This window comes from Nyctibius grandis, chromosome 26, assembly GCF_013368605.1.
Source record: "Nyctibius grandis isolate bNycGra1 chromosome 26, bNycGra1.pri, whole genome shotgun sequence".
In the NCBI taxonomy this organism is placed as follows: Eukaryota; Metazoa; Chordata; class Aves; order Nyctibiiformes; family Nyctibiidae; genus Nyctibius; species Nyctibius grandis.
The window spans coordinates 4,021,556-4,048,518 of NC_090683.1; the positions used below are offsets into that span (position 1 = coordinate 4,021,556).

General features: G+C 41.0%; 1 protein-coding gene across 2 annotated transcripts in view; it reads left to right on the top strand.

The window, feature by feature from the left end:
• MAP3K3 (mitogen-activated protein kinase kinase kinase 3) overlaps nt 1–26,963 on the top strand; it is a 39,680-nt gene that overhangs the window by 2,838 nt on the left and 9,879 nt on the right. Inside the window, exons 2-12 of one of the 2 annotated variants that reach the window (XM_068418771.1) lie at nt 4,543–4,664; nt 8,129–8,169; nt 12,115–12,214; nt 13,113–13,226; nt 16,625–16,745; nt 20,550–20,683; nt 21,383–21,456; nt 22,031–22,098; nt 22,331–22,423; nt 23,190–23,381; nt 25,037–25,185. In XM_068418771.1, coding sequence (XP_068274872.1) covers nt 4,543–4,664; nt 8,129–8,169; nt 12,115–12,214; nt 13,113–13,226; nt 16,625–16,745; nt 20,550–20,683; nt 21,383–21,456; nt 22,031–22,098; nt 22,331–22,423; nt 23,190–23,381; nt 25,037–25,185 — 1,208 coding nt within the window. The remainder of the gene's footprint in view (nt 1–4,542; nt 4,665–8,128; nt 8,170–12,114; nt 12,215–13,112; nt 13,227–16,624; nt 16,746–20,549; nt 20,684–21,382; nt 21,457–22,030; nt 22,099–22,330; nt 22,424–23,189; nt 23,382–25,036; nt 25,186–26,963) is intronic. The other variant, XM_068418772.1, reaches the window with a different exon arrangement.

The window sequence follows — 26,963 nt, forward strand, 5'->3', positions numbered from 1 at the left end:
TTTACCGATGTGCAGATGCTTTTGCTGTTTGAACTTCGTGATTTTTTTTCAAAACTGTTTCCATTTCTGCCACAGCAAATACACTGACTTGCTCAGACCTGTGTAACAAACCACGTATTAGTTGAAATAAATGCTTTATGTAGGGGAATAGCTTTCTCTGTGAGTAGCAGTTCCCTTTTATCGATGTTCTAAAAATCCTTGAGTGTAGTTTTTAAAACATGAAAAGCATTTCCTGGACAACATCTTTCCCGCACAAAGCAGAACTGTGTTTCCCAGACCTACTGGAGACCTGGCAAAACAGGGTCTCTCAGTGCTCTTCCAAAATTGCCTAGTTTTCATTTGTAATAACTTTTTCATTGTGTGATTAATGTGATGCTGCTGCACGTGCTTCTTTCAAGTCAGTCTATGGAAATCCTCTATTTTGATGGAAATAAAGAAGTATTCATGCTTCTCGACATTAAATCCATCACAATGCTGTCCTAAAGGGAAACATTTTTTCCATACACAAGTTCAGATCAATATTTGGCATTCATTTTATGTTTTTAAAAGATAAATATTCCTTTGTTTCCTACCTCACCAACATAGGCATGAATTACAGAATGTATGTTTTGGTAGTAGGGAGCTGATAGCTTAGGGTGAGGCTTTTAAAAATGTATAATATCATAGAATGGTTTGGGTTGGAAGGGACCTTAAAGATCATCTAGTCCAACACCCCTGCCATGAGCAGGGACATCTTCAACTAGACCAGGTTGCTCAGAGCCCTGTGAAACCTGACCTTGAATGTTTCCAGGGATGGGGCATCTACCACCTCTCTGGGCAACCTGTGCCAGCGTTTTACCACCCTCATTGTAAAAAAAGTCTTCCTTATATCTAGTCTAAATCTACCCTCTTTTAGTTTAAAACCATTACCCCTTGTCCTGTTGCTACAGGTCCTGCTAAAAAGTCTGTCCCCATCTTTCTTACAAGCCCCTGGAAGGTGCTAGAAGGTTTCCCTGGAGCCTCTTCTCCAGGCTGAACAACCCTAACTCTCTCAGCCTGTCTTCACAGGAGAGGTGCTCCAGCCCTCGGATCATTTTTGTGGCCTCCTTTGGACCTGCTCCAGCAGGTCCATGTCCTTCCTGTGTAAGAGTCAAATATGTAATATTCAAATTCACCTGAAGTTCTTCCATCAGCCTTTGATATCACATTAAGTGTTCCTTTTTGCGTGGCTGCAAGTAAGATTTCAGCATTAGCGCTTGTCTATGGAGGAAGCTGAGTGGGCAGTGAGTGAGATACAGACCTCGCAGTGCACTAGCTGGGGTTTAGACACTTGCCAGATGCTGCCTTAAGGGTTTAATGTCTTAGTGTATTATAAATTCACAAGTTGCCTTAGTTAATAAATGAATTCACTCTGTAGCTGAGCTACAATCTGTATTAAGAGATACCTAATTAGTTAGATGCGTGTCCTCTTTGCCCACTTCTTCATACAAATGAGACACTGTAAAGCCACTGACTTTATACACCACAGCCTGGGCTTTGGGATCAAACACCTGTAACCAACAATTGCGTTGTAACCATTGATCCTTATTTTCAAGTGATGTGCCATACTGTTTATATCTGAATTCTTATACACAGACGTATTCTCTGATTGACTTGATTTCTTGTCATGAGTGCTTAGTTATAAACTGCTTTTGTAGCTGTTTTGCCTCTTGCCCAAAGGAACCCTGACTGGCTGCCAAGACAAGCTCTTCTTCATCCTCCTGGTATCTGGCCAAACCCAAACTGCACTGTAGTGGAAAACTTGCATCCCAGTCCTTCGCAGCGTGTTTTGGGTGACAGGCACTCCAGGGATATGCCAGTCCGTAATTTGTAATATTTTGTTGTGCAAAGTTAGAGTCTTTGTCTGCCAGGTGACTCAAAGGCTGTGCTTAATATCAGACAAGATGAAGGAATAAGAGTAAATTGGAGACACTCCAGTAAGGTAAAAAGTTAAACATTCAAATGTAAAGTTGGAAACAATTTAACAAAAAAAAAGAAAAAAAAGTTGTGCTGTTAGCTACCTGGAACTTTAAACTTCATTCACAACTCTTTTTTCACATTTTCCTCCCACAAGGGGTTACTTAGTGCTGAGATAGATCCTTGCAATTATTTCCTTTGGCTGATGTGCTTTTCAAAAAGCAACCTCGTGCTTTGGTTGTGTTACTTATACCCCTCGCTTCTTTCGCATGCAGTTGGAATGTCAAGGAGTACTCTCCCTTCTCCGCTGCCACAATGTAGTTATTGTCTCATTTGGCTTGTCTTGGACAGCAGAGATTTGGTGGGTTTTGATTTTGGAATTTTTAAAGAAACTTTATTTTCTCTGCTCTCCTTTTTTAAGCATTTTACTCTAATTAACACCTTCTGCAAGGCATTGGGAGATTTCTTTCCATTCCCCTCTGTCGTCTGTTTTTCTGGTGGTACATACTGAAGTCCCTCTGCTCTAGCGTTTAGTGCTGTCAGAAAGCTAAAGCAGACCTTCTGGGCAGAAACTATTGCTTGTACTGAAGATAATGGTAGTGTGACTTCTGTTCTGACTGGGACTTTTTTAGATGTTGCCCCTTTACAAATCAGTATATTTTTTCCCCCTTTTTGCTTCTAAACTTTGGTAGCGTTCCCTCCCTGCGTGCTTTAGGAGCTGTATGTGTCCCACATCTGTCATCTTTATGCATTGCAAAAATCTAGTTTGTTATTCAGACATTGATTAATTATGAACCATCTTCTGCATAAAACATAAGCTGGCTTCTTTGAGAGACGCTCATTAACAAATGCATAACATGAAATAGAAGAAACAAATAGTCCCAATGAGTCCCTTTTACAGAGAAGTACAGATGCGAGACAGTCCATTTAGTGTACAGCAGCTGTTCCCAGGACAACACGTCCAAGTGTAAGCTGTTACCCATCCCAGCCAGCGCCAGGAATCGAGAATGAGTGTGTAGCCATGCTGGATTTTTGTAAATAACTGAAACTTGATTTTAAATCAGCTTCAAAAAACGCTCATTTCAGTTCAGGCACATCAAAGTGACATATTTGTGGACTTTGGGAAGGAAGGAGGAACCTTGCATATCAGTCACAGCACACCTGGTAGACTGGTGTGTGAGTAGGGTTGTGATACCCTCGTCTATGCATTAATGGTTCACATCGCTTCCAGAAGTTCCACTTGTCAAAAAGAAAAAAAAAAAAAACACTTTACATCCAAAACTGGTGGTGAAGTCCAATGAGGCTCTTTTAGAAAGGGCAGATTCTTCTGGGCATGTTCAGAACTGATCTAATCACTGCTTCAAATTTCATGCCTAAATTCTGCCTCAGTATCAGGAAGGCTTTAGCTCGATGTGTTATTTGCCAAGGAAACGCTTTATCCCTAAAAACTCTTGAGTCTTGCTGTGTGAGGCAGCAGCCAGCAATGCAGTAGGCATGAGTGTGCCAACAGCCGGTCGTCTGAGTGGCAGCATCTGATGCTGCTTCGTCACGTTGGTGGCACAGCGCCTGGGAGCAAAGCAGCTAATGCAGCCCCACTTTGAACCAAACTTCACATGTCAGCTTCTGCAGTATTGAGGAATTTAGGATTGTTATGCTTGCAAAAGCAAAGGATTTTTTTCAGTGGCTTTTACACACCTTACTTTGTGCTAGCATCCATCACAGCCAAGCTACTATGCATTTCTCTCCATTTATGTGCTTTTTTTTTCCTCTAGACTTCATATAAAGCTCTGCTAAATATCACTTCTCTCTTCAAAACTAACAAGCAATGGAAGAACACTTTAAATTAGTTATATCAGGTATCTTAGCCTCAGAAAGTAATTTTCAGTCAGTAGTATGTGTCGGAAAAATTTCAGTGTGTGTTTTTTATTTTCCTGTATTTGCACGAAGCTTTGAATTGAACTTGCGGCATTGTACTCTGCCAGCAGACAGCGTTCTGTGTGATTTGAATCTGTTCAGTACATCTTGAAGTCTCATAAAATGGCACTTTGTTCTATCAGTGTGTTTTGGGTGAAGAGAGGAATGTGTTGGGGAAATCAGTGCAAGTGGGTTTGTGTTCAGATATTCAAAGATGACTCTTTGTCCAGATTTTCGGTTTTCTTTCTACTGACCGTGGTTTGTTCCGCTAGCAAGCAAGAATTCTAAGTTAACAGGATATAAAATTGGAAAGAAGAGATTCTTAGCAGGTTTTCCTTGGCAGAAGCACATCAGTTTGCCCTTCCTAAATGACCTATGATGATGTATCAAATCTGTCCAAGTCGTACTGTTTGTTGTGAAGCCGTTTTAATAGAACTAGGGGCTGGGGATATTTATTCTGGACCTTACTGTGGCCAGATCCTTTTTTGACGTTGGACTAGTGACTTAAAATTTATCTGTGTGTTTACTACTTCATGTTATTTTTTTTTAAGTTTGGGCTTTTTATGACTAAAGTGTATTTGCAAAGATCCTAGAAAGGATTGTCTTTATATGAGCCAGCAGAAAACAAGTGCAGAAGCGTTACAGTTCATACTGACCTGGGCAACTTACTACTGAAATTCTTGTGCATCACAGATGAACAAGAGGCCTTGAAATCCATCATGAAGGACCTGGTAGCGCTCCAGATGAGCCGACGTCACAGACTGACTGGATATGATACCATGAAGAATAAAGACACTGCTCACTCCAACAAACAGGTAATATCCATTTAGTGAGTACTTGAAATCGTTACCTGGAGGCAGGAGGGACGGAGGAGGTTGACAGTGGATCTGCTGCCTCTGTTCTGTCTTGTGCTTCTGACTGCTGAAGCATCACGGGTGGATTAGCTCCCTGTTCTTGCTCAGGCTGTGCTGCCAACGTGGTAGCTTTTTTGGTTTACTTACCTTTATGGACTAGGGAGGGTGCAGTCTTCATAATTTGCAACATGTATTCTGCCTCCTCCCACACATTTTTTTGATGGGGTTTGTTCTGTGTAGATTAGCTAAAAAGTTTACTAGGTGGTTTTCTGGTTTCACAGTCATATTACCATTTTTTAAATGACTTTATTATTTTTAAAGAAAAAACACAACGCCAGCAGTCCACCCCTCTTGGGCAGCCCTGCAATAACAAACCAGTGTGCCTCTGCAGTGGAAGAAAAAAAAATTCCGTTAAGAAAGCTGGCTTCCTATTCAGTATTAGCAATTATAAATGAGGAGCATGTTTTAAAGCTGTGTGCAGTGACCTTTGTAGAATCCATTTAAGCAGGTGTGGGAGGCCAGGAAAGCTTTTCTTTACTGACTTTGTCATGATGTAGCAGTATGATGCACTTTTCATTGCAGTGGAAATAATACTTAAATTCAAAGCTGGGAACTGAGAAGCATAATGATGAAAAGGAAACAAGTATTTCAATTTCTGATGCAAAAGGAGGCCACTGCAGTCTAAAGCTGCATAAAGCAGTCTGTTGGATAATGAAGTAATGCTGGTCTCATCTTCACATGACTCAGACTGCATGTGAATATAGAATGAAGATCCTGATAAAAGGTAGTGACACTGAAGCTGATCCAAGAACAGTGAAGGGGATTGTCTGGAAGGACTGGCTTTAGTGAAACTGTAATGAACCTTGCTTCAATGAAAAAGGAAACAGCTATTTGCAGGTGTCTGAATAGAAGCAGCATCCTTAATGGGGAGGATTGTCTGGAGTTACCAGTCATATGTCACATGAAGAGGGGAAGGGAACTAACCCTTATTTGAGTATGGAGATGTAAAGTCTGTTTCCCAAAAGAAACACTCTTCCCAAGGTAATAAGTGGCAGGGTCAATACTTCAAAGTTTCTCCAAGTTCATTCTACATTGCTAGAGACTTTTTTCTGTAGAGAAAACTATTGCATTGACTTTCTGGTAGGAAGAAAGAACAGGATAGTATCACGTAGTCAGTGTGTGCTGCATATCATTTGAATTAAATACTTGAATGCAAAAGCAACAATTTCAGTCAAGAATTCTTTGTCCATTACTGTCTTAAAAAATTAAATCAAGTTACTTACAGTTAGACTAACATTAACAGGTGAAGTTGCCTATATCAGTACAATAACTCTTTCCAGTTATATCCTTATTACAGGCTTAAGCTTTTTGGAGCAGGCTTTAAAGTTCATGTCCGTCTCTTCCTTATGCTTTGTCGGCTCATAATCTACTTGTTCAGCTGAGATCGGGGATTTCCTCGAATGTGCTGGACAAATCTGTAGATGGACTAGGACAAAATCCTTTCCAAATCGCTTTGAAACGTAAATTCAGAGATGTCTTAAATCAAAATGTGTAATCGTTATTTATGATACCGCATCACAGAACTGGAACGCTAGATCACCAAACTTGGATTTGATTTCTTACTCATCTCTTAGGACAGTTTATGTGAGTTGCTTTAAAAAGTGGTTTATAAAGGAAACAACGCTAGATGTTTAGCTCCTCTAGGTTCTCTGAAATTCACTTTGAATACCTTTTCTTAGATCTTTGAAAAATAGACACACATGACCAGTGTTTGATCCTTTTGGAAAAATCATCAGGAGATAGATGCCAAATTCCACCCCCTCATCCCTTTGTTACAAATTACACATTTGAAAGCAATGCCATTGAGAAAGATATTTTAGTTTGCTTTGGTACCAGCAAGTTGAAGAAAGCTTTCCAAAGAGCCCTGAAGATCTTTTAGTGTTGTCTAATTTTAACTAGTGAGAGCTTTGTTACTTAGCTGGTTTAGGACCTAAAACACATTTTGAGGTCAGAAATTCAATCTGAAAAATTACTTTAATTCCATTTAATCCAAACTGTCCTGTTTAGTTCCCTTAGACTGGGCTACTTAGTATAGCCTGCCTTCCCTGAAAATCCCTACTATAAAGGGATCATTCCTCCACCCCTTATGCCTAACAACTGTTTCATCAGTAGCTGGCTGATGGACATCTTTTATAGTTTATTATTCCTATTCTGTTTGTTACTGTTCAATTAAAATGAGTTCTCTAGACTTTGCTTCGTTTTGGTGTCATTCTAGACTAAGTTCTTTCTCTTCCCACATCTGAGAAAATATCTTTGGTAAAGTTACGTGTAGATTACCCACCTCCAGATGATGGTTGCTCTGATTGGGAAGCTCATTTGTCATGATCAATCCTGTACCTCCAGTATCGCTGCAGGGATACTGCGTGCTCGCAGTGATTGCATGGGTCCCTTTGAACTGCATTCTTGACCACTCGGCCTGCCAGATACTTCCTCTAGCTAAAGAGCATTTCCTGGCCACATTTTTTTGAAGTTCCTAGATGTATGATTGCCTATTGTCTAAGGCTTTCACAGATGGCTTAATCTATTCCAATCACATAAATTGTGCAGCAGAAATTATGGAGTCTTATCAGAGCAGATTTTTCCCTTTTATTTTTATCTTTGTGACCTAAATTGGGGTTTGAACCTTGATCTCCAGAGTTGAAAGTTCAGCATGTTGACTCTTCCGTGCCACATAGCGTCTTCTGAGTTTACAGTGAGGTGCGCAGGTTGCACAGTCAGTGCTTTTAACCGTCTGCCAGATACAGATGATGACCCCTTTGCACTTTAAAAGATGACGCATAGTTAACTTGTTTGTAACTTCGTAGTTTGAGTTTCAGGGGCTGCATTTTTGCAAAAGCAGAGATTCAGCCTGTGTCATAAGAATGAAGAATGTAGCACATTCCCTGTATCTCTCTTTTTTTGCCATAGAAGAAAACACACTTGCTTTGAGAATGCACAAAGAAAATTAGCTTCAGTTCAGATGAATATGCAGTTGGACTCAATTTCAGATTTTTGCCTTGCAGTGTTAAAGACGGATTAATTTTCCTTGCAGTTTAAGTATGTTTCAGTGTCCTCTGTTTAAGTGACAATTAATTAAAATTACAGCTTAGTTTTTACCCCTTTCCTTCTCTTTCTCCTTTAGCAGTGCCTCCATTCCTCATGGTGCTGTGTTCATGTTATCCACTTGTCCACAGTTTGCTTCAGCTTCTGTGGAGGAAGTTATCAGACTTGTGTTCTGGTTAGCCTTTTGGGGAGTTCATGCCTGCTGCAATAACAAATTGAACCACTTTGTGTTTGGGTCTTAAAATCATAAAATGATCTGTTTCTGTGCTATTATGTATGCCAGAGTTTCATTGTGAACTAACCTTTTGTTCTTGCTCCTGCAGAATGATGTAAGGATAAAGTTTGAACATAACGGGGAAAGACGGTAAGTCTGTCTTCATGACTGATACTTTGCTTAGTAGAATAATTTAGTCATCGGTAATTTAGGTTAAGTATTTTGGCTTCACTTTCCTTGTTGCTGAATGAAAAACACACAGTAAAGGGAACAGCAAACAGATCCTACACAGCTTGGCTATTTTTGAAAATCAGTGTGTCATACAAGACTTTAATTTATTTGTTTATTTCATAATACCTAATTGTAAGTGAATTGCAGGAATATTAAAAAAGCTGTCCAGCCTGAAATAAATTCAGCCTGGTAGTATAACTTCAGATATGTTCCTTTTGTGTTTCATTTAACTAAAACTGATCAAATAAGTGTCATTCTTTTCTAGTTTCTCACTTCCTAATGACCTGTCACTGTCCTGCTGTGACTGAGCAACAGATATAACAAGGGAAGATTTTTTCATTGGTCTAAGACTTTTCTTGTTATTTCCTCTGTTACTCAGTTTTGAGACACTTTCTTTTACAAAAAAAAAAAGAATTAACTGATTTGGCATTTTTTGTTTACAGTATTGTTTGCAGTGGATATACTGTATGGGAACATACAGAAAGGCTCCAAACTTGTTCGCAGCCTCTTTGAGGCTGCTCTTGAGCTGTTGCTGAGGGGAAAACGGGATCTTGATGCTAGGTTCCAGTTTCCTTTTTTTGAAGAAATTAATTGGATTGTAAGCATGAATTTCTATGCTACTCTTCACAGACATCCTACAGGAATCCTTTGGTTTCTCCCATCCCAGACAGTACTTTCAACATGAAGTAGTTCACAGTTTCATGATAAAATGCAACTTTAATGTTCATAGTGCAACAGTGCAAGTTGTATGTAGTGATCCTAATAGCCTGTTACTAGCAAAGGTTAGTGGCTGAGCTGCTTAAGCTCCTCCTTTGTCAAATTTAGGGATTTTTATTAAAACAGAAAAGCAGAGGCTTGCTTTCTTGGTAAAGCAAGCAGTAGAGAATAATTTGTAAAGTCTTTCTCAGAAATTGAACAGTTTCATTCACCAAAGTGCTACACGGTGAATTCTGTCACTAAAAGAAACCCTGACTTTTGGTGCTCAAGGGCAAATTTTAAAAGTAATCATAGCTGGGACCTACTGCCACCTTTGCCACCAGATCTTCTCAGCACTCTACTGTGCTGAGGCATTGTGTGGACTACAACAGAGCCACTGTGTGACGTGTCACTATTTATTGTGATACCATGTTGGGACAAGGTAACTTGGAAGCCAGATCTTGTCACCACACCCATATCATCTGCGTGTCTTCTGCCTGAGCACATTTAAGATGCACAGAGCTCAGGGGAGAAGAAAGGGGTTGGTTTTTTTTCTGAAGTAACATTAAAATGAAAAGGTTGATTGTGTGTTAGTCTAATTATGCAGTTACGCTCGCCTGAATTCCCCATTCCCAAAGTGGTATGCTTTTACAGACAGCAAGCTTGCACCGAGAATGTAAGTGTGTGTGCTTGGTTTCAGAGGAGCTGCCAGATCTAACCACAAATATTTAAGGTGGTCAGGCAGGAATGGGCTCCTTAAACCCTGAAATCCATGATTTTGTGTTAGAAGAGTGCACGGAGTTTTTAAACTAATAGAATTTGTGGCACCTGAGAACAGCTCTGCTTTTTAATGCATTGAGTGTAGAATGGAAGCCTTTATAAGGGACTTCAGCTCAACTGAGAGCTAGATTACATTTGTGCGGTGCCAGAGTACTATAATTTCATGGATGGGTTTCTTAGTAATATGTAGAAAATGTTATTGTGGGCTGCTTTTTAACAAGGACAATTATTTCTAAATAGCTGAATGTTGTAGGTCTGGTAGCAAGATGCACCCTTCCTGGGAAGGGGGCTATGGAAGCCAACTAACGTTAGATCTATTTAAAACAAAAGCTGCATATCATGAAAGGATACTGAATGCTGGTGAAGCAGCCTGGATGGACGGTTTGGGAACTAAGCCTTCTATCCAAAGCACAAGTTCAGCACAAACTCATGTGAGCTTCCCCAGGGGTGATTTGGAGTTTCACTGAGCTGAGAGTTGCCCCTGTGAGCAAGATAGGTCTTGAGTTTCTGTGGTCTGTTCAGGTCTTCCTATTTCTGCCTGATGTTAAAATTGTTAAGTGGTGCTAATGATCAAGCTTTGTGAGGCAGTATTTCAGCTGTGCCGAAGCAGAGTTGTTTCAAGGTGCAGCGGTGGGGTAAGCAGCTGTCAAAGTGGTCTAATAGCTTTCAGAGCGATGGTGGCTGTCAGCTGTGTCCCAGAACTGTTTAACTCGCCCATAGTGGAGACGCAGTGTGGTCTCGTGGCCCACGGAAGCAGATGGCAAGAAGTCTGGTTGCAGGAGCCCCAAGGCAGGAACAACCAACCATCTGGGCCTTGTGCAGCAGAGAGATGAAAAGTGGGTTTCTGAGCAGTAGGCGGCCTTGGTTTGCTAGAATAGTGGGTTGTAAACTGTAGTTCACGTTTGAATCCTCTAGTTCTCGACCCAGGATATTTTACTCATTGATTGTTCCAAAGAGGGTTAAAATCATTCTTTTCTATGGCTGTCAAGGTAGCGACTTTCTGAGTACTTGGCAACTTCCTACAGAAGAACATTCCACCAAAATAAACAGTTTTAGATGCTTTGCTGGAACTTCATATTATTACTTTGCCTAAAGCACTAGAGTTTCTATTCCAAGGTAGGCAAAACAGTACTAAACCCAAAGAAAAGTATGCTGTCATTTTCTGAAAAGCACGTATGTGCCACAAGATTCTGCAGGGTTCCCCTAGGCCGGCTCGGCCTGTTGCCATTTTGGGTTTCTCGAGGCTGTTTGTGTATGTGAGTCTAAAACTCCTGCCATTCAACGGGCGAGGAAAGGGCTGAGTCCCAGGACTGGGGGTTTAGTGTGTCACAAGGTCTGGGCTCAGGGAAAGTGATCAGAATAATTTACATCTGTGCATGTTTTAGGTGTTGGTTGGTGAAGGTGCCCAGAGATGCATTACATAGGAAATACACTCGTGAGGGAGGAAGCCTGAGAGTATGAGACTGATCTGCCCTATATGAGTATTCTGTTTCATATGAATATCCTGAATTATTGCAAGTCAGCTGTGCCACTGCTATTACAGGTGAAGCAGTATTTACGTTTTGATCTATTAGGCCTCTGTAATTAAAAAAAAAAAGGCAATTTTTTTAAATAAAGCAAGCCACAAGTGACAAACCGTTGTGCAGTTACAGTTAGATTTGACTTCAGCTTTTGAGATAAAGCCCCTGCCGTGTTGCACGGGATTTGAAGGATAACTGCAGAGACTGTGGTGAGTCTGTGATTCAGATGTTCGGAGATGTTTGAGTTGAGCGTGCAGAGGGCTAACGTGGGGCTAATGTCACAGACCACCTTTGGGAAAGAGGATTTTCAGATTCCCTTGTGTCCTCCTGCTGATGCCTTCCCTCAGGAGTCCAGGACTTTGCTGGGGGAATGTTTGCTGAAACCTTTCAACTGGAACACATTTTGGAAATTTTTAGGGAGCGAGTTGTGAGTTCAGATATTGGAGTACTTAAACCAAGTACATTTTTGTTCTTTGGGCCTTCTGCGGCTTTTAATTCAGCTCTAAATGAATGTATTTGTGTTTTGTGCCTGAGGCAGTATTCTCTAAGCCAAAGTGCATAGGAGATTTGTATCCTGTTATGTGAAAGACATTTATTCAGTTAAAGGATACTTTTCTATCCAGGGACAAAGGCATTCTATTTGAAATCTTCAGTTGAATATTGCATTTTGACAAACCATTTGGAAACAGGCCAGGGATCAAGAATTCCTTGCTAAAATAATTAATATCCATTCAAATTAGAAAGGTTCCCTACCTGCTTGAGGATGAAAGGAGAACATTCAAATGTGGTTTTAATGGTTCAGCCATCTAATTTGATTGCGTTGTTAAGTGTATCGCTGAATTCAGGCAGTGATTCTCTTTCGTTCCAGAATTATCCCGTTTGTCCGTCCTGTGCGCTATGAAGATGTGCAACAAAAAGTGAAAACAGCCTTTGGCCAGCCACTGGACCTCCACTACATGAACAATGAGGTACAGAGCATTGTTATCAGTGCTCAGAACATGTAACACTCACTCTGGATGACACCTTCTTTTCCCATCCCAAATTTTGTGCCCTTGAATTTAATTTTCAGTTCTCCCCTCTAATACGAACCATAGTTGAATCACTCTGCTCCAGAGGAAAACATGCTGATACTCACAAATCATCACACTGATGTGTGTATTGTACAAACATCAGCATCAGTCCATTTTAATAATCTAAAGTATTTTGTTGTCTTTCTCACTCTGGATACCCTGGCTTTTCCTTTGATTTTTTTTTTTGTGTCCCTAACGAGAGAGATGCAAAATCCCATTCACCCGTAGGAGTCAGACAAAAACGAAAGGGGTTCTTCAGTGTTAATAACATTCACATTTCGAGATGTGAGTGGGCTATAGAATAGAGGGTGTCTGAGCATAATTTCATGGGGTCTTACTAGGAAGTTTTAAATTCTTCTTTTATTCCTTCTGTCAAAGTCTTAATTTTCTTCATACTAGTCTCTATGTGAAAGTCAATTTTCACTTGATGATTAGGTGTGGATTCAGAAGTATTCTGAGACAATGTTCTCATCAGGGAGTCAGGGGCCTGTCTCTGACTTGGACTTTGCCAACAGCGAATTCAGGTAGTAATTAATATTTTTGTACATGGTGCCTTAGAGAAATTTGCATAGGGTCAGCCATTTCTCTGATGGCGTGGGAGGAAAACCTTGTTAAAAAGGACAGTAAGACAGTATTGTAATGAAAATTTGTAGAATAATTGAGCAATTGGAATCCTATCTTATCTTCTGATTATTTTTTTCTTTTTCTAATGTTTGTTTAAGTATCTGTTGTGGAAGTAGACTTATTTTTCTGTTTTTTTCTAATGTTCTTTTTTTCCTGTTCTTTATTTTTGCAGCTATCTATTCCTTTGAAAAATCAAGATGACCTGGATAAAGCAGTAGATCTCTTAGACCGAAGCTCTAATGTGAAAAGCCTTAGAATATTATTGCTGTCTCAGGACAGAAACCATGTAGGTAACAACTTCTGTAACTGCAGCAAAATGAAGGTTTTTACCCTTAAGTCTCTGAAACATGATGGTAGCCTTACCTGAGAGTAACAGGAATTAGTAAAATCACTCTTCACAGACACAAATGCATATGTTTATCCTCTTTGCTTTGGCTTAGCTATAGGTATCTTTTTTCTCTTTACCCCCCCCGCCCCGCCCCGGCTTCAGCAGCTCTTCAGGGACTAAAACATTGCAGCTTTTTAAGCTGTAATATGAAGGCCATTTTATATGAAGTACCCAATGACTGTATTCAGAAAACAATGAGTTTGGTTTGCAGAGAATGTTTTTTGCCTTTGATTAATAGCACAGTGTTGAAGGTGCTTGTAATTATGTTGCCTTAAGCACAGGTTGTCCTTGAAGACAAGCTATTAGCACTTTTTTTCCTGGGTGAGAAGCCTAGAACAGCTCCCAATAATTTTTCAGTTCTGTAGCTTAATGTGTTGAATACAGCCTTACTCTGTAGAAACTGTGTTGCTTTTAGCAAATAATGGTGTATTCACACCTAAGATGAATTTGATTATGTCTTGGTTCACTTTCCTATACCACAGGTGGCTGTGGCAGTGAGTGTCAATGTAGTTTGCAGTTTTCAGCAGAAAAAATCATAACATGAGAAGTAATTTAAGTCAAGCTCCCGAAGCTGACTGTTTTGGACAGTGAATTGAACTGCAAGCTGAAGAGGGCAAAAAGAGTCAGAAATTTTCCTTATTATTTTCTCAACCAATGTCTTTTTTTCAGAATTAAGGTCATATAACTTCTCAAGCCAAAGACTTTGATAGCTTAGATATTTTATTTGCAAATTACCAAATTCTATTGAAGAGTGTGACACAAAAAGCTACTCTGCCTTGAAAGCTCTGTTGGTAGTAGCTTCTCGATCTTGAATGTTCATCCCTATCCAAGTTCTGCAGGCTGTGAGCTCAAACTCTTGAAGTAATCGCACCTACAATTCTTGGAACTATACTTGTCACTATTTTTTAATCCGATAATTCATGTTAATAGAAATACAGAGACCTTCAGGAGTGTTAACAACCCTTTTCCAAGTGACTGGATGCCAAAAGCTGGAAAGGTGTAGGAGGGGATGATGCTGTTCCTTGTCGCATGCCCTTTCCCTAACCATTTGTTACTGGCTGTTCTGAAGACAATACTTGGCAAGAAGGCCTTTGGTCTGACCTAGCGCAGTCAGACTTTGTTCTGTGTTGTCAGGAAATAGTCTGTAAAAGGTGGCCTCAACTTTTGGTATAACACAGTAAAACACTCCTCTTTTACAGCCCTCTCTTAAATTCAGTGTCTTCAGACTGCAAATCAGATGTTAAACAACACTATCTAAACTTTACATAAGCCACCTCCAGTAAACTCTTAGTAAACCTCATCCCTACACCAGCCAGTACTGTGGTGTTGTCCTTTTATTAGCTGTTTTTTCCTCTTTTGCTCAAAGCAGAAACAAACAGCGAAGTCTTCAGTAAGTGCCACTGTTTCCCCCCTCTCCTCCGACTTCCTCTTCAGCTCTGAGTTGCCTGACAGGAGAGCCCTCCATGTGATAAAGCAAAAGCCCACAAGTCTGAAGGAGGTTTCTTGGCTGCATGATCTCATCTCACTGAGGGAGCGGGAAGCATTATTTTTCCTGAAGTACAGGATGCAGATTTTGTTTTGGTTGTGCTCTTTTCTTTTTCTGGGGATGGAAAGGTAATGCCGTGACTTTGGCACAAATATGTATATAAAACAAATTAACTTTACAGCAGTAGCTGTGTGACTAGTACTGAGAGCCTGTGTTTGTGAATAGTGTTTATATTAATTTTCTTGTGCCTCTTTCTGTGGCTCATTTGTGCTTTCTTTTATCGAGCAACTCACTTTGTTGTCAGTCGTTTCTTTGTGTTTAGAAGCTAATGGGAGGAACTGGTTAAGTTGAACACCTAGAGTACTAAAGCCAGAATGTGCACATAAATGGTGTGACTTCTGCACCCTTTATTCAGCTCCCATGAATCTATTCATGGTAGAGTTTATGTAATATTGAAATCATGCTCCCTCCTTACTCTGTGCAAGGGCAAGTGCTTATTAAATGAGCAGCTATTCTTTACTTTTTTGATGGGGTGGCCTGACACCTTGTCTGCCAGTCATACTCAAATAATTTTCAGAAGACAGAATTAATTTCCTTGAGGTCCCTTTGGGTACATTCATCTCAATAAGTGCTTTACAAGCATTAGTTAAATTCTGTAACACACAAGAGGAAGGGACTATTATATCCTCTTGTAAAACTAGGTACTTTCGGTCACAAGATTAAAATTGAAAGTGTCCACTAGTATTGAGCACCTGCTTTGAATTGCATGGGATCTCATTTGCATGGGGGAGGTTGGAAGTTCCCAGTATTTCTTATGTTCAGACCTCAGTGCACCGTCCTCAGATAGCTGCTGTCCTGTTCAGTCCTGCGTTAAGAGCCCCTGTTCCCTGTATCATCCATGGAAAGCACACAGAGGTGTTAGCTGCCTGAAGCTGCAGTCGAAATACTTCCAGGTGAGCACCCACTGCAGTCTGAGGCGACCTCGCAGTTTCTGGTGGCAGAGCTGTGCATAACTGCTGCACAAGGACGGCAGCAGTTCTCCTGGACAGCATCCTACTGCCCTAAATTGCAAAACCATCCTGCAGTTGCTTTTCCTACAAAGTGTGCTGGAGTTACCCCTTCCATCTTTCTCAACAAGTTGGGGAGAAGTCCTTTGACGTGTCTCCTGTCATTCCTCTTACTGCTTTGGATGAGATGAAGGCACTGTGGAAAAATGATCTTTAATTAGATTATGTCTAGGTGAGTTCAGGGAAGGATGAATAAAAGCAACACAGGTAGCATTCATCTTAGCATCTCCAAACTCTTTGTGCTCTCAAACTCTCTAGTATTTTCACTTAGTCTGAATTGTCAGTTTGCTTTTTAAAGATTCTGGAGAGTCAAGTTGCTATTTGACTGCTTCTGAAAGAGTGCAAGAATCGTAGTTTATCTCTGCTGGCTGAAATGGCTGATAGAAATGGTAGGTTCTCCCGGGGTCTGGTCTCAGTGAGTGGTACGAGCCCCTTCTTGTTGGTTTCATAGGTAGCTGCTGGTGGGAGACAAACACTGAGGCTTGTAAATCCTGCGTCCGATTTGAGACTGGAGGGGTAGCGTGTTCTGGTTGTTCGACTCCTGTTTTACACCATAATTGTAAAGCTTGCTCTTTCGCTGCCTTTATTGTTTGTGTTCTGTGAAGTTAAGAAGATCGCAGGCTCTAGAGCTGTTTCTCAACTGCTTTCTTGCTACTAAACATAATGATATTTTTGAAACTATGTCCATACTGCTTGAGCTCCTCAGTCTCATTTTATTTTATTTTTTTCATTTTACCCAACAGACCAGTTCTTCACCCCATTCTGGACTGCCCAAACAAGTCAGGATTAAAACTTCCCAGTCTGTGGGGGATGTGAACACACCCTATCAGCAGCCAGAACCCAGAAGTAGGCATCTGTCTGTCAGTGAGTATTTTTGCCACTTCTGCTTGTCTCTGTTATGTGAAATGTATCTTTTGGGCACTGGTGTTTATGGTATAGCGTTTATGAAAGCCATGAGAACTTGAAAGGTTATTCTAGGACAAGGCAGGTCATTTTCAAAAGCTCTTAATATGTTTACAATAGAATGTTTCAAAGTCCCTTACTAAGGTGTTGAACAGCTGAGGAGCTGCTAAAGGGGATGTCCTAAAGCCAGATTCATTGAGGTTAGAAATCTGGAAAGCTTACGTATGTCCATTAAGCTTTTTATTTAGATTGGCAATTTCAGTTCATGAAACCTAGATTTGATTTTTTGTTTTGTTTTGGTTTATGTTGGGCTTTGGAATCTATCCTCACTCCTGTAATCAAGCATTTTACCAGTAGCACAGGAATTGCTACTGCTTACCTAACCAGTGCCCTACATACCGAGTTCCCTAACCTTTCACTCTCGTAATTACCAGATGAGTAGAGCACAAGGCTAATGTTGTAGGTGACTGGCACAGCTGCACAAAAGATAATAAGAAAAGTGAGAGTGATGTGTACCTTTGTCTCATTTCCTTTGTGTTTCTGTAGCTTAGTGAACTCGTGTTTAGTGGGTCCATGTAAGACTCCTGTAATTTTTATGACTTCTATCTCTGCTAGATTTGTCTGAGTCGTCCCAATTTCTGTGTTATAACCCCCTGTATGACTATGCAGTACTATTCAAATCTGTGGTTGAAGGATGCTCAAAGCTCTTAACTTCTTATGCGAAAAACTAAAACATCTGAAACTGCTTCAAAGATTTTTGGGTCCAAAAAGAAAAAAAAAGTCTGTGGTTTAGAATCTGGCTCCTTGGTGTGAAATTCATTGAACAGTAAAAGAGCAGGAAGAAGGTGAGCAATAATAGTGATCTGCAGTATGAAGGCTAGAGCCTAAGAACATGTTCTGTGTAAATGACTTTTGCTTTAGAAGTGAGAAAAGGTAAATTTTGCTGGAAGCAGCAGCAGAGGATGGCTGTGTTTGTTACAACAGCCATTTTAGGGCTTGTCAGACCTAATGCTTCAGATGGCAGGTGCTGCAAATCACGAGGGCAGTACTAGGAGCTGGGAATGTCAGAGTTGTTTTGCTTCCAAGTTCTAAACCAGCTCCCTCTGTGGAAGAGGAGTGCTTCAGTTTCATTAACTGTGTAAACTTGAGATATAATCGTTACAGGATTTTAGGTCAGTATTTGCAATACAATCTTAGTGTCAAATAATAAATCCGATTAAACTAGAACAGACAGTCTCCGTGTTGGGGGATCTAAAGTGGAGTCAGATCTGCCCTGTTCTGACCAAAGGTAATTGGGAGAGTAAGCTCAATAGAGAAGGACCTGAGAACTAGATCAGTAATTCTCAATAGCAGACTTGTCTAGCAAACCTGTTTGTATCCTGTCTAGAGTCTGTTGGTCCCCTTTTGTACAGTTTGCTTTTATGAAGTAGCAAACAAACAAGTGCTGAAAGCTTGTGAAGTGTATGACTGAAACTGGGACAAAAAGAGTTTTCCTATCCTTTCTAGTTTGAAGTTAATATGCATAAAAAGAGCAACATTCCTCAGTCCTATGAAGAAGGCAGTGGTATCCATGCACATCTGAACATCACGTTTCTTTTTCCACAGACAAATTCAATGCCAACAATGTTTTATTTAAAAAAAAAAAATCTTTCTCCTTTATTGGCATTCTGAGGTATCCAAATAATGATGCCAAAGCTAACAGACTGTACCGAGTATCTGTCGTGGGTAAACTGTATAGTAATAAGGGGCCCCTTCTGTATCCCACTTGTACAGACTCTTTCCTCTTATCCCAGCTTATGGACGCGTTCTGATTCACTTGTCATTCATCCATCAAGGAAGCATTGGTTTTATTTTCTGAATGTGCCAAAGTACCAGACTGTTACATTATTAAGAGGTCCAGAAGAGTTCCAGTTCTGTCAGAGTTCGGATAGTAATTTGGCAATAGCTCAGTCTTGAATCAATTTCTTCTTCCCTCTCTTTTCCTATCTTTGATTTGGAAAAGGAATGTACCCCTGTTTCCTAGCATTTCAGGCACAGACACTTTCCTAGTCGTACCACGTCATGCAACGCAAGTCGAAAGCAGCATTCAACAAGAGCTGTTTGCACGCAGGAGATATATCTGTGTAGTTCCTGTCTTCTAAAGTGGACAGGCCTCAAGCCTGCTGTCACCAAGTCAGAGGTTTGGAAATAAAGATAACTTTTATTTAAAAAAAAAAAAAAAGTTGCTAAGCATTCTGGCAGCACTTGTGTTTTTTCCACTCACTTCCTTTGATATACATTGATTTAGTGCCGACTTCCTTTTCCTGCCCAGTGATGGTGGCCTTTCCACAATAGCGGCTGGGCCAGTGCCAGCAGGACTTGGGCTCCTCTCGGCCAGCCATGGCATTGTATCGGAAAGAGCGAAAGTGTGCTCCCGTGACTCAGTGCGGCCCCAAAGCACGCTCTCTTGTTTACCTCCACGCCAGTTGGCTTGTAATGTCATGTGAGCCCCGCAGAGCTACTTGGAAAATCAGGTAGTAGCTCTAAGCAATAGATTTTTTTTTTTTTTTTGCATGTATTTCACCCCTTCCACGCACTCTAAGCCATGCCAGCGTTCGCTTTTTTTCCCTTCTGCAGTCCTCTGAAAGGTGTGTACGCTGGTTTCCAGTTAGCTTCTGCTGATGTTTGCCCTCACTCTTTATTACAATAACTTCTGTAGAAAATATTTTCCTTGGGAGAGTATTTGCTGATCTTCACCCATCTTTCATAGCACCTGAGTACACACAGTTAATTAAAGACAGCATCATAAAGAGCACAGCTTGCGAGCTGATCTTAAAACGCTGTGTCTGACTTCGTGGGTGACCTTGAGTAGATTGGCTGGACCACAGTGTTTCTTGGAGCTCGTAGTGTGACTTGATGGGAGCTGCAGGTGGATAGGTCACTGCAAAAAGGGATTTTGTATCTTCCTGTTTCTAAAGTATCATCTTTGAGATCCACAAGGACAAAATAAATCCTAGGGATGAAGTTTCAGTAGGTAGCACAACAGAAACTCTTTAGGTAGTACCATTAACAGATGAGTAAAATGTTTTTCTCGTCCTTTGGCCCCCTAAACACTCTCTGTCCATCTAGCTATCTCATCTAATGAACAGAAATTGCAGACTTGACCTCCGTGTGTTTTCACCCAAACTAGTTGTACAGTTTCATTTTTCACTCAGTAAAACAGAAATTTTGGGGTTATTTACAAAGGTAACAGTGCTCCCATGTGATATTGAAATTGCTCAGTGTCAGAATAATTAGCTCAGCTGATGATGACCAGCAGAGATAGTGCTGCCACTCAAGGTAAATGATACTAGTTGGGACAAACTTATAATCAAGACAGAAGATTGGTTGCCCTGACAAGTGTTTTGTTTAGTGGAGATTAGCAGTGAAGTGAAGTTCATGCCCAAAAGCCAGGGATTCCTGGAGTCCTCTGCCTTCCTAGAGATACTGAAATTATGCTCAGAAGGTTGAGCAGAAGAGGTTAGAAATAGGTGACTGCTCTGTTTGGAGCTTCACCAATAACCTTGTAGTGTCTACAATGGCAGTACAGGTGCTCGTTGAATGACTTGCTTTTTGACATGGCACCTCTTGGTTCCGTTTCTGTCCAGAGTGTAAGGCTTTCACTCCAGAGTTGCTGTGACCATAGAGGTTTAGCGTTAGAGGTGAATATTTGAATTTTGTGTACATGTATGTGCAGTCTCATTTCAGTAAGCATAAATATCAAAAATGTCCTCCTTTCTGGCCCAGGTTCCCAGAACACAGGCCGAAGTTCACCACCTCCTGGGTACGTTCCAGAGAGACAACAGCGCATTGCTCGGCAGGGTTCCTACACCAGCATAAATAGTGAAGGCGAATTCATCCCAGAAACCAATGAACAGTGTGTAAGTATGAGCATGAGGGTGGAAAAAAAAAAGTGCAGCTGTTAAAAGGAACTCACTGCTGCTTTCTGGGCCATCTTTTTCACTCCAAAATATTGACTAGCTGAAGTTGTATTAGCACGTACTGGTACTGCTTTGTTCATTTAAACTGTGCTTCAAACTTGTTTGTAGTGGTGCAAGTTCAAAGCCTTTGTTGGGCTGCCAGAAGCATTTACCATATGTGTTGGGCATTGTATCTCCACCTCTGAAGGAGCAATTTTGGTGTGCGTTACCCATGTGTGCTCAGGTTTCCTATTACCAGGTTCATGTGACCCTCTTGCATTTGAAACTGCGCTCTCCATTCAGAAAAGTAGGAAGTAAGGCCAAAGGGCGACTTGCAGGTGGAGGCAGCAATGCAGTGGCACCAGCAGAGACTCTGTTCCTCATCCCAAGTCAGTTGGGATCAAAACACAGCACAAGGCTGACTTAAACTTTCATTTTCACAGCGGAGTCCTTCGACACGTAAAACAACATCTCAAATTTGATATGTCCTTAACAATTTCTGTGAGAGAGAAAGGAAGAATGTACATTCTAAATAGCTTTAGACTCTCCTCTTTATCTGGATGTCCTCTGGGCAAGCAGTAATGGACTGATCCTCTTGCACAGCCTCTTTTAGGCATTAGACTGAACTGATGTTGCCATATGATTTCTTCTGTGTTGCAGATGCTGGACCCTTTAAGCAGTGCTGAAAACTCGGTGTCAGGAAGCTGTCAGTCCTTGGACAGGTCAGCAGACAGGTACAAATGTATAAGTTGGTAGGAACTTACGTGCTCAAATCAAAGTGCCAGTTGTTCTTATGCAAAAGTCTGTTTTCCATCTCATAAATTTTCTTGGAGAGAAATTGGAACTTATTTCCTACCTATATCCCAATACATTTCTTTGAGAGAATTAACTACATCTTAAGGCTGTTTTATTTTCTGGCAAAACCATATACCAACAAACTGGTGCTTCAGTAGCTCTGTGTTATAAATGCAAAGCTCTAAAGCGTGCTGCCTGTGTGGAGCCTAGACTCTGAGAACATCTGGCTGCAGGGTATTTACATCTCTTTTAGACAAGGCTCTACTTGTTCATTTAAAAACACAAAAAAACAACCTATTCTAAGGTTACAGAAATATATCATTATGTTAGATTCCTATGTTCTGCAAGATATAATATTAATTCCAAAGGTAAATAGGGGGGCTCTTCCTTTGAAGAGTTTGTCATAGTCTGATGCTCTCGATCTTTTTCTTCCCTTTCTTTGCCGTTGGTGTTGCTTGAGGTGTTGGTGTGCAGTAGATAGTAAAACTTATTCTTGCCTTCTTTTTTTGATAGTCCTTCTTTTCGGAAGTCACGGATGTCAAGGGCACAAAGCTTTCCTGATAATAGACAGGAGTTCTCAGGTATGTCAGTGCCCAGTATAAAGATCATTTGATCCAGATGTTTTCTGGTGTTTGGCTGCCCTCCATGCTTGCTGGGATTATATAAATAGAACTGGGGATATGTTGATAGAAAAGCTATGAAGTTGTTTATTACTCGCCTCTTCCTAAAAACCCTGCTGTTACAGGAGAATTCTGTCATTAGAACATATACTTTTTGAAGGAGCCTCACTGTTTTCTTCGCATCTCCTTCCAGACCGTGAGAATCAGATCTACGACAAAGCGGGGAAAGGTGGGACCTACCCTCGGCGCTACAATGTCTCCATGCAGCACAAAGACTACAACGATGGTGAGTTGTTTTCAGACCTTCTATTCCAGGCTTGAAAAAGAAGGTGAGGCAATGACAACCTCCAGGGGCGAGTGTAACTCCTGATTGAAGAGTCTGGAAGTGCCCTGGTCCTTGCAGTTCCTGCTGGAGTTAATGCAACCGTGCGTGATGCCACATTTTCATAGCAACACACGATGGCTCGTTGTAATTCTTTGTTTACTTTGCCCTTTCTGGGGATAGCCAGGCTGATCAGTGACTGCTAGGGTTCAGCAGTGGACATAGTTAGTAGCCTTGGTCATATGTAGTGTGTTCCTCCCTCAGGGATTCATTTTGCTTTGCCAGTTTGCAGTGCAAACTCGCTTCTGGGTCTTTTCAGTATACCAGTGACTTAAAAGAATCACATCTCTGCTTGTCAGATGGCTTTATGCAAATTAATTTCTCAGAGTTTCATAAGAGTAGCAAATTGTTGTGATCTTTGTGGTTTTTATTTGCAAGTCCAGGCACATTATCTAGAAAGTCGTTCTGTCTGTAGTCGTTCACAAACCTTGGAGCTTGTGTGGTAGCCTGTAAACCAGATTTTTGCCTTGGATCCAAAGCTGTACTGAGCTCAAGCAGCATCAGCCCTGAACTGTTATATTTTTGCATCTTATCTTGGCAGTAGATTCTACTCCATGGGAAGAGACCAGAACACATGTTTTTCTCTCCCTTCTCTTCATTGCTCAACCTCCAGCCATTACCTTCCACTTGTAAGCATGTTACTTGAAAATTTTACTTTTTTTTCCTCCAGGCCGGAGGACATTTCCTCGGATACGACGTCACCAAGGAAATCTTTTCACCTTAGTCCCTTCAAGTCGTTCCTTAAGCACCAACGGAGAAAACCTGGGCCTGGCGTTGCAGTACCTGGACCCCCGGGGGCGCCTGCGAAGTGCCGACAGCGAAAATGCCCTTGGTGTGCAGGAGAGGAACATCCCCACCAAATGTAAGCCGTCACCCTGATGGTCACTGGGGAAAGGCCTCCTGGGGCTATGGGCAAGACAGATTTTGAGATGAACTCCAGACCCAATGTATTACCATAGCTTGATTTTAACAAGTCATTCAAAACCACATAATTACGTGGCTGTGTTTTGAGGCTGGTCTGTCTTACCTATAAGACACGTCCTCTTTTTCTTCTAAGAATATGTGGTCTTGCACTGGGAGCTGGCCTTTCCTTTAGAAAGCATTGGAAATTCAGCAAACTAGTAAAAAAACCTGTACTTTGATTGGATCTAGATGATCTACAGGCTTCTTAAGAGTCAGACAAGCTTGTTTATTCTCTTGATGCATTAACATTTGTAGTCAGGCTTGTGGATTACAGTTATTTTACTAGTTAAGGGCTGTATTTATTTCACTTGCTCCTTAGTAGAAAGATTTACTTCTGTATTAGTAGCATTCCTGAGTTGTTTTTTGGGGGAACTTTATAATACAAAAAAAAAAAGAAATGGAACATTAATCATTACTGATTAACTTGTGATATCCCATACAGTAATTTAAGGACCAAAATGAAGACATTAATGCAGCAAAGTAAGCAACACACTAAAACACCCGCTGGCAGTAAATCTGATTAAATTAGACATGGCAAAGCTAATCTCTCAGCTCTTCTGTATTTTCACACTGTCCAGATGGCTGGTTCCTGTCTTTGTTTTTAGGGTTTCTTGTTAGATACAACATAATTGGATGCATTGCACTGCATGAGTCTGGTAGCGTCGTTTTCAAAGTTAGAGCTAAAGCCCTGCTCTTTGAGTAATATGCTTTGGTATTAAGTGCAGTCTGGAAAACTGGGCTCAGGTGTTAATCTCTGGGTCAGGAGACTGCTGCTTGTGCAGTAGAACAATGAGAACTCGTAATTCCCTGTTGACATAACCTCCTGCTGAGGTATTGGAGGCGGCTGCTTTAGCTGGTTCTCATGTATGTTTTTATTAGAGTCTGATTGTTCAGCAGGTAAAGATAACCCGCACTGTGCTTGTGTTATGGCTGGCCCCTACCTTATCAGTGTCTAGTAGGCAATCATGACTTCTGATTTTTCTGCTGTAGAGGTAGCCTTGCAGTGAAATCCTTCCTGCAGGAGAAGGAACCCGAACTAACCAGTAGTTGGCAAAGAACTTGGAAATAACGTCCTTCAGGTTGTCCCAGAAGCTTAATGGTCATTCCCAGCTGGGTGGGATTGATTTAGCAAGGCTGATCATCATCTAGCTCTTCATCTAATGTGTGTAGTAACTACAGATCAAGGGTTGGAAAATGCTTTTTTAATTGCTGCCCCATCTCTTAAGATAGTGATGTTGTAGAACCCACCCTGCTGGTGGAATGACATTTCATCAACCTCATCGAACAATTTGTCTGTAGTATATCTTTTTGCAAAATGTTTTACAGTTTCGTTTTAATGGGACACCAGTCAGCAGGTCCTGAAAGTCTGAATGGTTGGATTCTGTTCAGAGTTCTGCCGCTAACTCCCTTATGCTGGGAGAGCGCCTCATGTCTCTTTCTTCAACTGCAAAATACCTGTTTCAGTCCCAGTGAGATGGAGATTGAGCTTTGAAAAGATCACCATTATCTTTAAATAGTATAATGAACAGAGAAATTATTACTGTTCTTTTTTAGCTCCGAGTGCTCCAATAAACTGGCGACGAGGAAAACTGCTGGGCCAGGGGGCCTTTGGTCGTGTGTATTTGTGTTACGATGTGGACACGGGCAGAGAGCTTGCAGCTAAGCAGGTCCAGTTTGACCCAGAGAGTCCTGAAACAAGCAAGGTAATTCTCATCGCAGCTTCTAAAATTCATTATGGAGATTTTGAGATCCTGTAAAGTGCCTGTGTCTGTCTGTCCTCGAAAGCTGGCATCTTATTTAGTTTGTACTAGGTTTTCAAGTCATGTGGAAAGGAATAGGAGTCATTTAAAAATTACTTTTCCGTATTATTAACTTCAGCCTGAAACTAAAATCCATTTTCTGGCTTCATTTTTGGCTCTCCCTTCTCAGCTTTTTGGTTAGTTGCCAGGTTACTTGAGGAATAGTAGACTGCCCTGTGATCCTGGTTAGACATGGATGTGAATGAAACTAAACCCAGAAAGAGCAGAACTTTTTTTCTTTTTTTAAACAAAGAAGCTGCATGCACTTGCAAAACCCACTTTCTGGGCTTATATGAGAGGCCCTGTATCAAGTATATTAATTACTAGTTTCTGCTTCTGAATTCTCCCTGTCCTCACGGCAAACTGAACTATGGTGTGTAAATTAATTAAGAACAGTGATGTGACAACAGTAGAAACAGTGGAGATGGAAAGGGGCACCTTGAAATTATAGGATAGCACACGACTCCCTGCACATTGGATGCAGCTGGAATGGCTGTTAGGTTCTTTGCGAGTGTTTTAACAATGTACCAGTTTTCCCAATATTGAACAAACTCACTTTGAGCTGGAATAACTGATCCGTGAAGATTTAATTATTCTGATTTTATATGGGATATTGGTGCCAAGATAAGTCCTAACTTGGTAAGTTCTAAGTTATACCATGTCTCTGTTGTGAGACAGTAACTCTGAGCCAAGGAGGAAAAGGCTGGAATGTATTTTGAAGGCACTGAAACTCCAAACCTTAAACTATCAGTTGGCCTGATTAAGCGACTTCCTCTGGTTCCACACATCTCTGCAGCAGCCAGGTCCTTGCTCGTGAAGAGCTGCATCCTCTCCCAAAGTGAGAGAAGTGAACCTGGCATCTTCCAGTGGCAGGAGCGGAGAGAGTTAAGTGGGACTAATTTTGGGGAAACCATCATTCCTTTTTCCATAAATCCTCGTGCTCCAGTACGTTTGATGTTCATCCTGTTCATTCCCTGGATTCAGCAAGAACCTGATACTTTTCCTGGGCAACAAACATCTCTGATTCAGTCTGAAATTGTTGGATAGCCTTTCTGCCTTTGCGCTATGATACCCTGTTGTCTGAGGCAGGAAAAAAGCAGAGAATCAGTTTCATGTACATAGCTGCAGATTTCTTCAAAGTAAATGGGAGAGGAAGCAGTTTCAAAGGTTGACTAAAGTAAAATCATCGGTGTAAACCAGAACAGGACTGGGTGACTAAAGAAATTAGGAACTCTTAGCACCTGTAATCTTGCTCTCTAATGGGCTGAGGTTCCTACAGAAAGATTCCTAGCAATTCTGTAACTGTATTCAGAGCTTTTTCATAATTGAAATTAATGCTCACTGACCTCAGCTTAGTGATGAGAAGCAGGGTTATATCTGTGTTGTGTGTGAAGAATGCTTTCCACCACCTTGGCTAAAGCCATTCAGCTGACAGAATCAAGACAAGAAACAAAGTTTTTCTGGTACTAAATCCATATATGATACTACCTATGTTCTAACTATCAAAGCTTCTGCACCAATACTTACCTGCTTATTATACAGTAAGGATTAATTAAGGTGAGCCGATGCCATGGATTTAGACTTCTTCAGCGTGGTAGTGGCCTCATCCTTACAGTAGTGCCATAGTCTAGTTGACATGGTGGTGCCAGGGCAATGGTTGGACTCGATGATCCCAGAGGTCT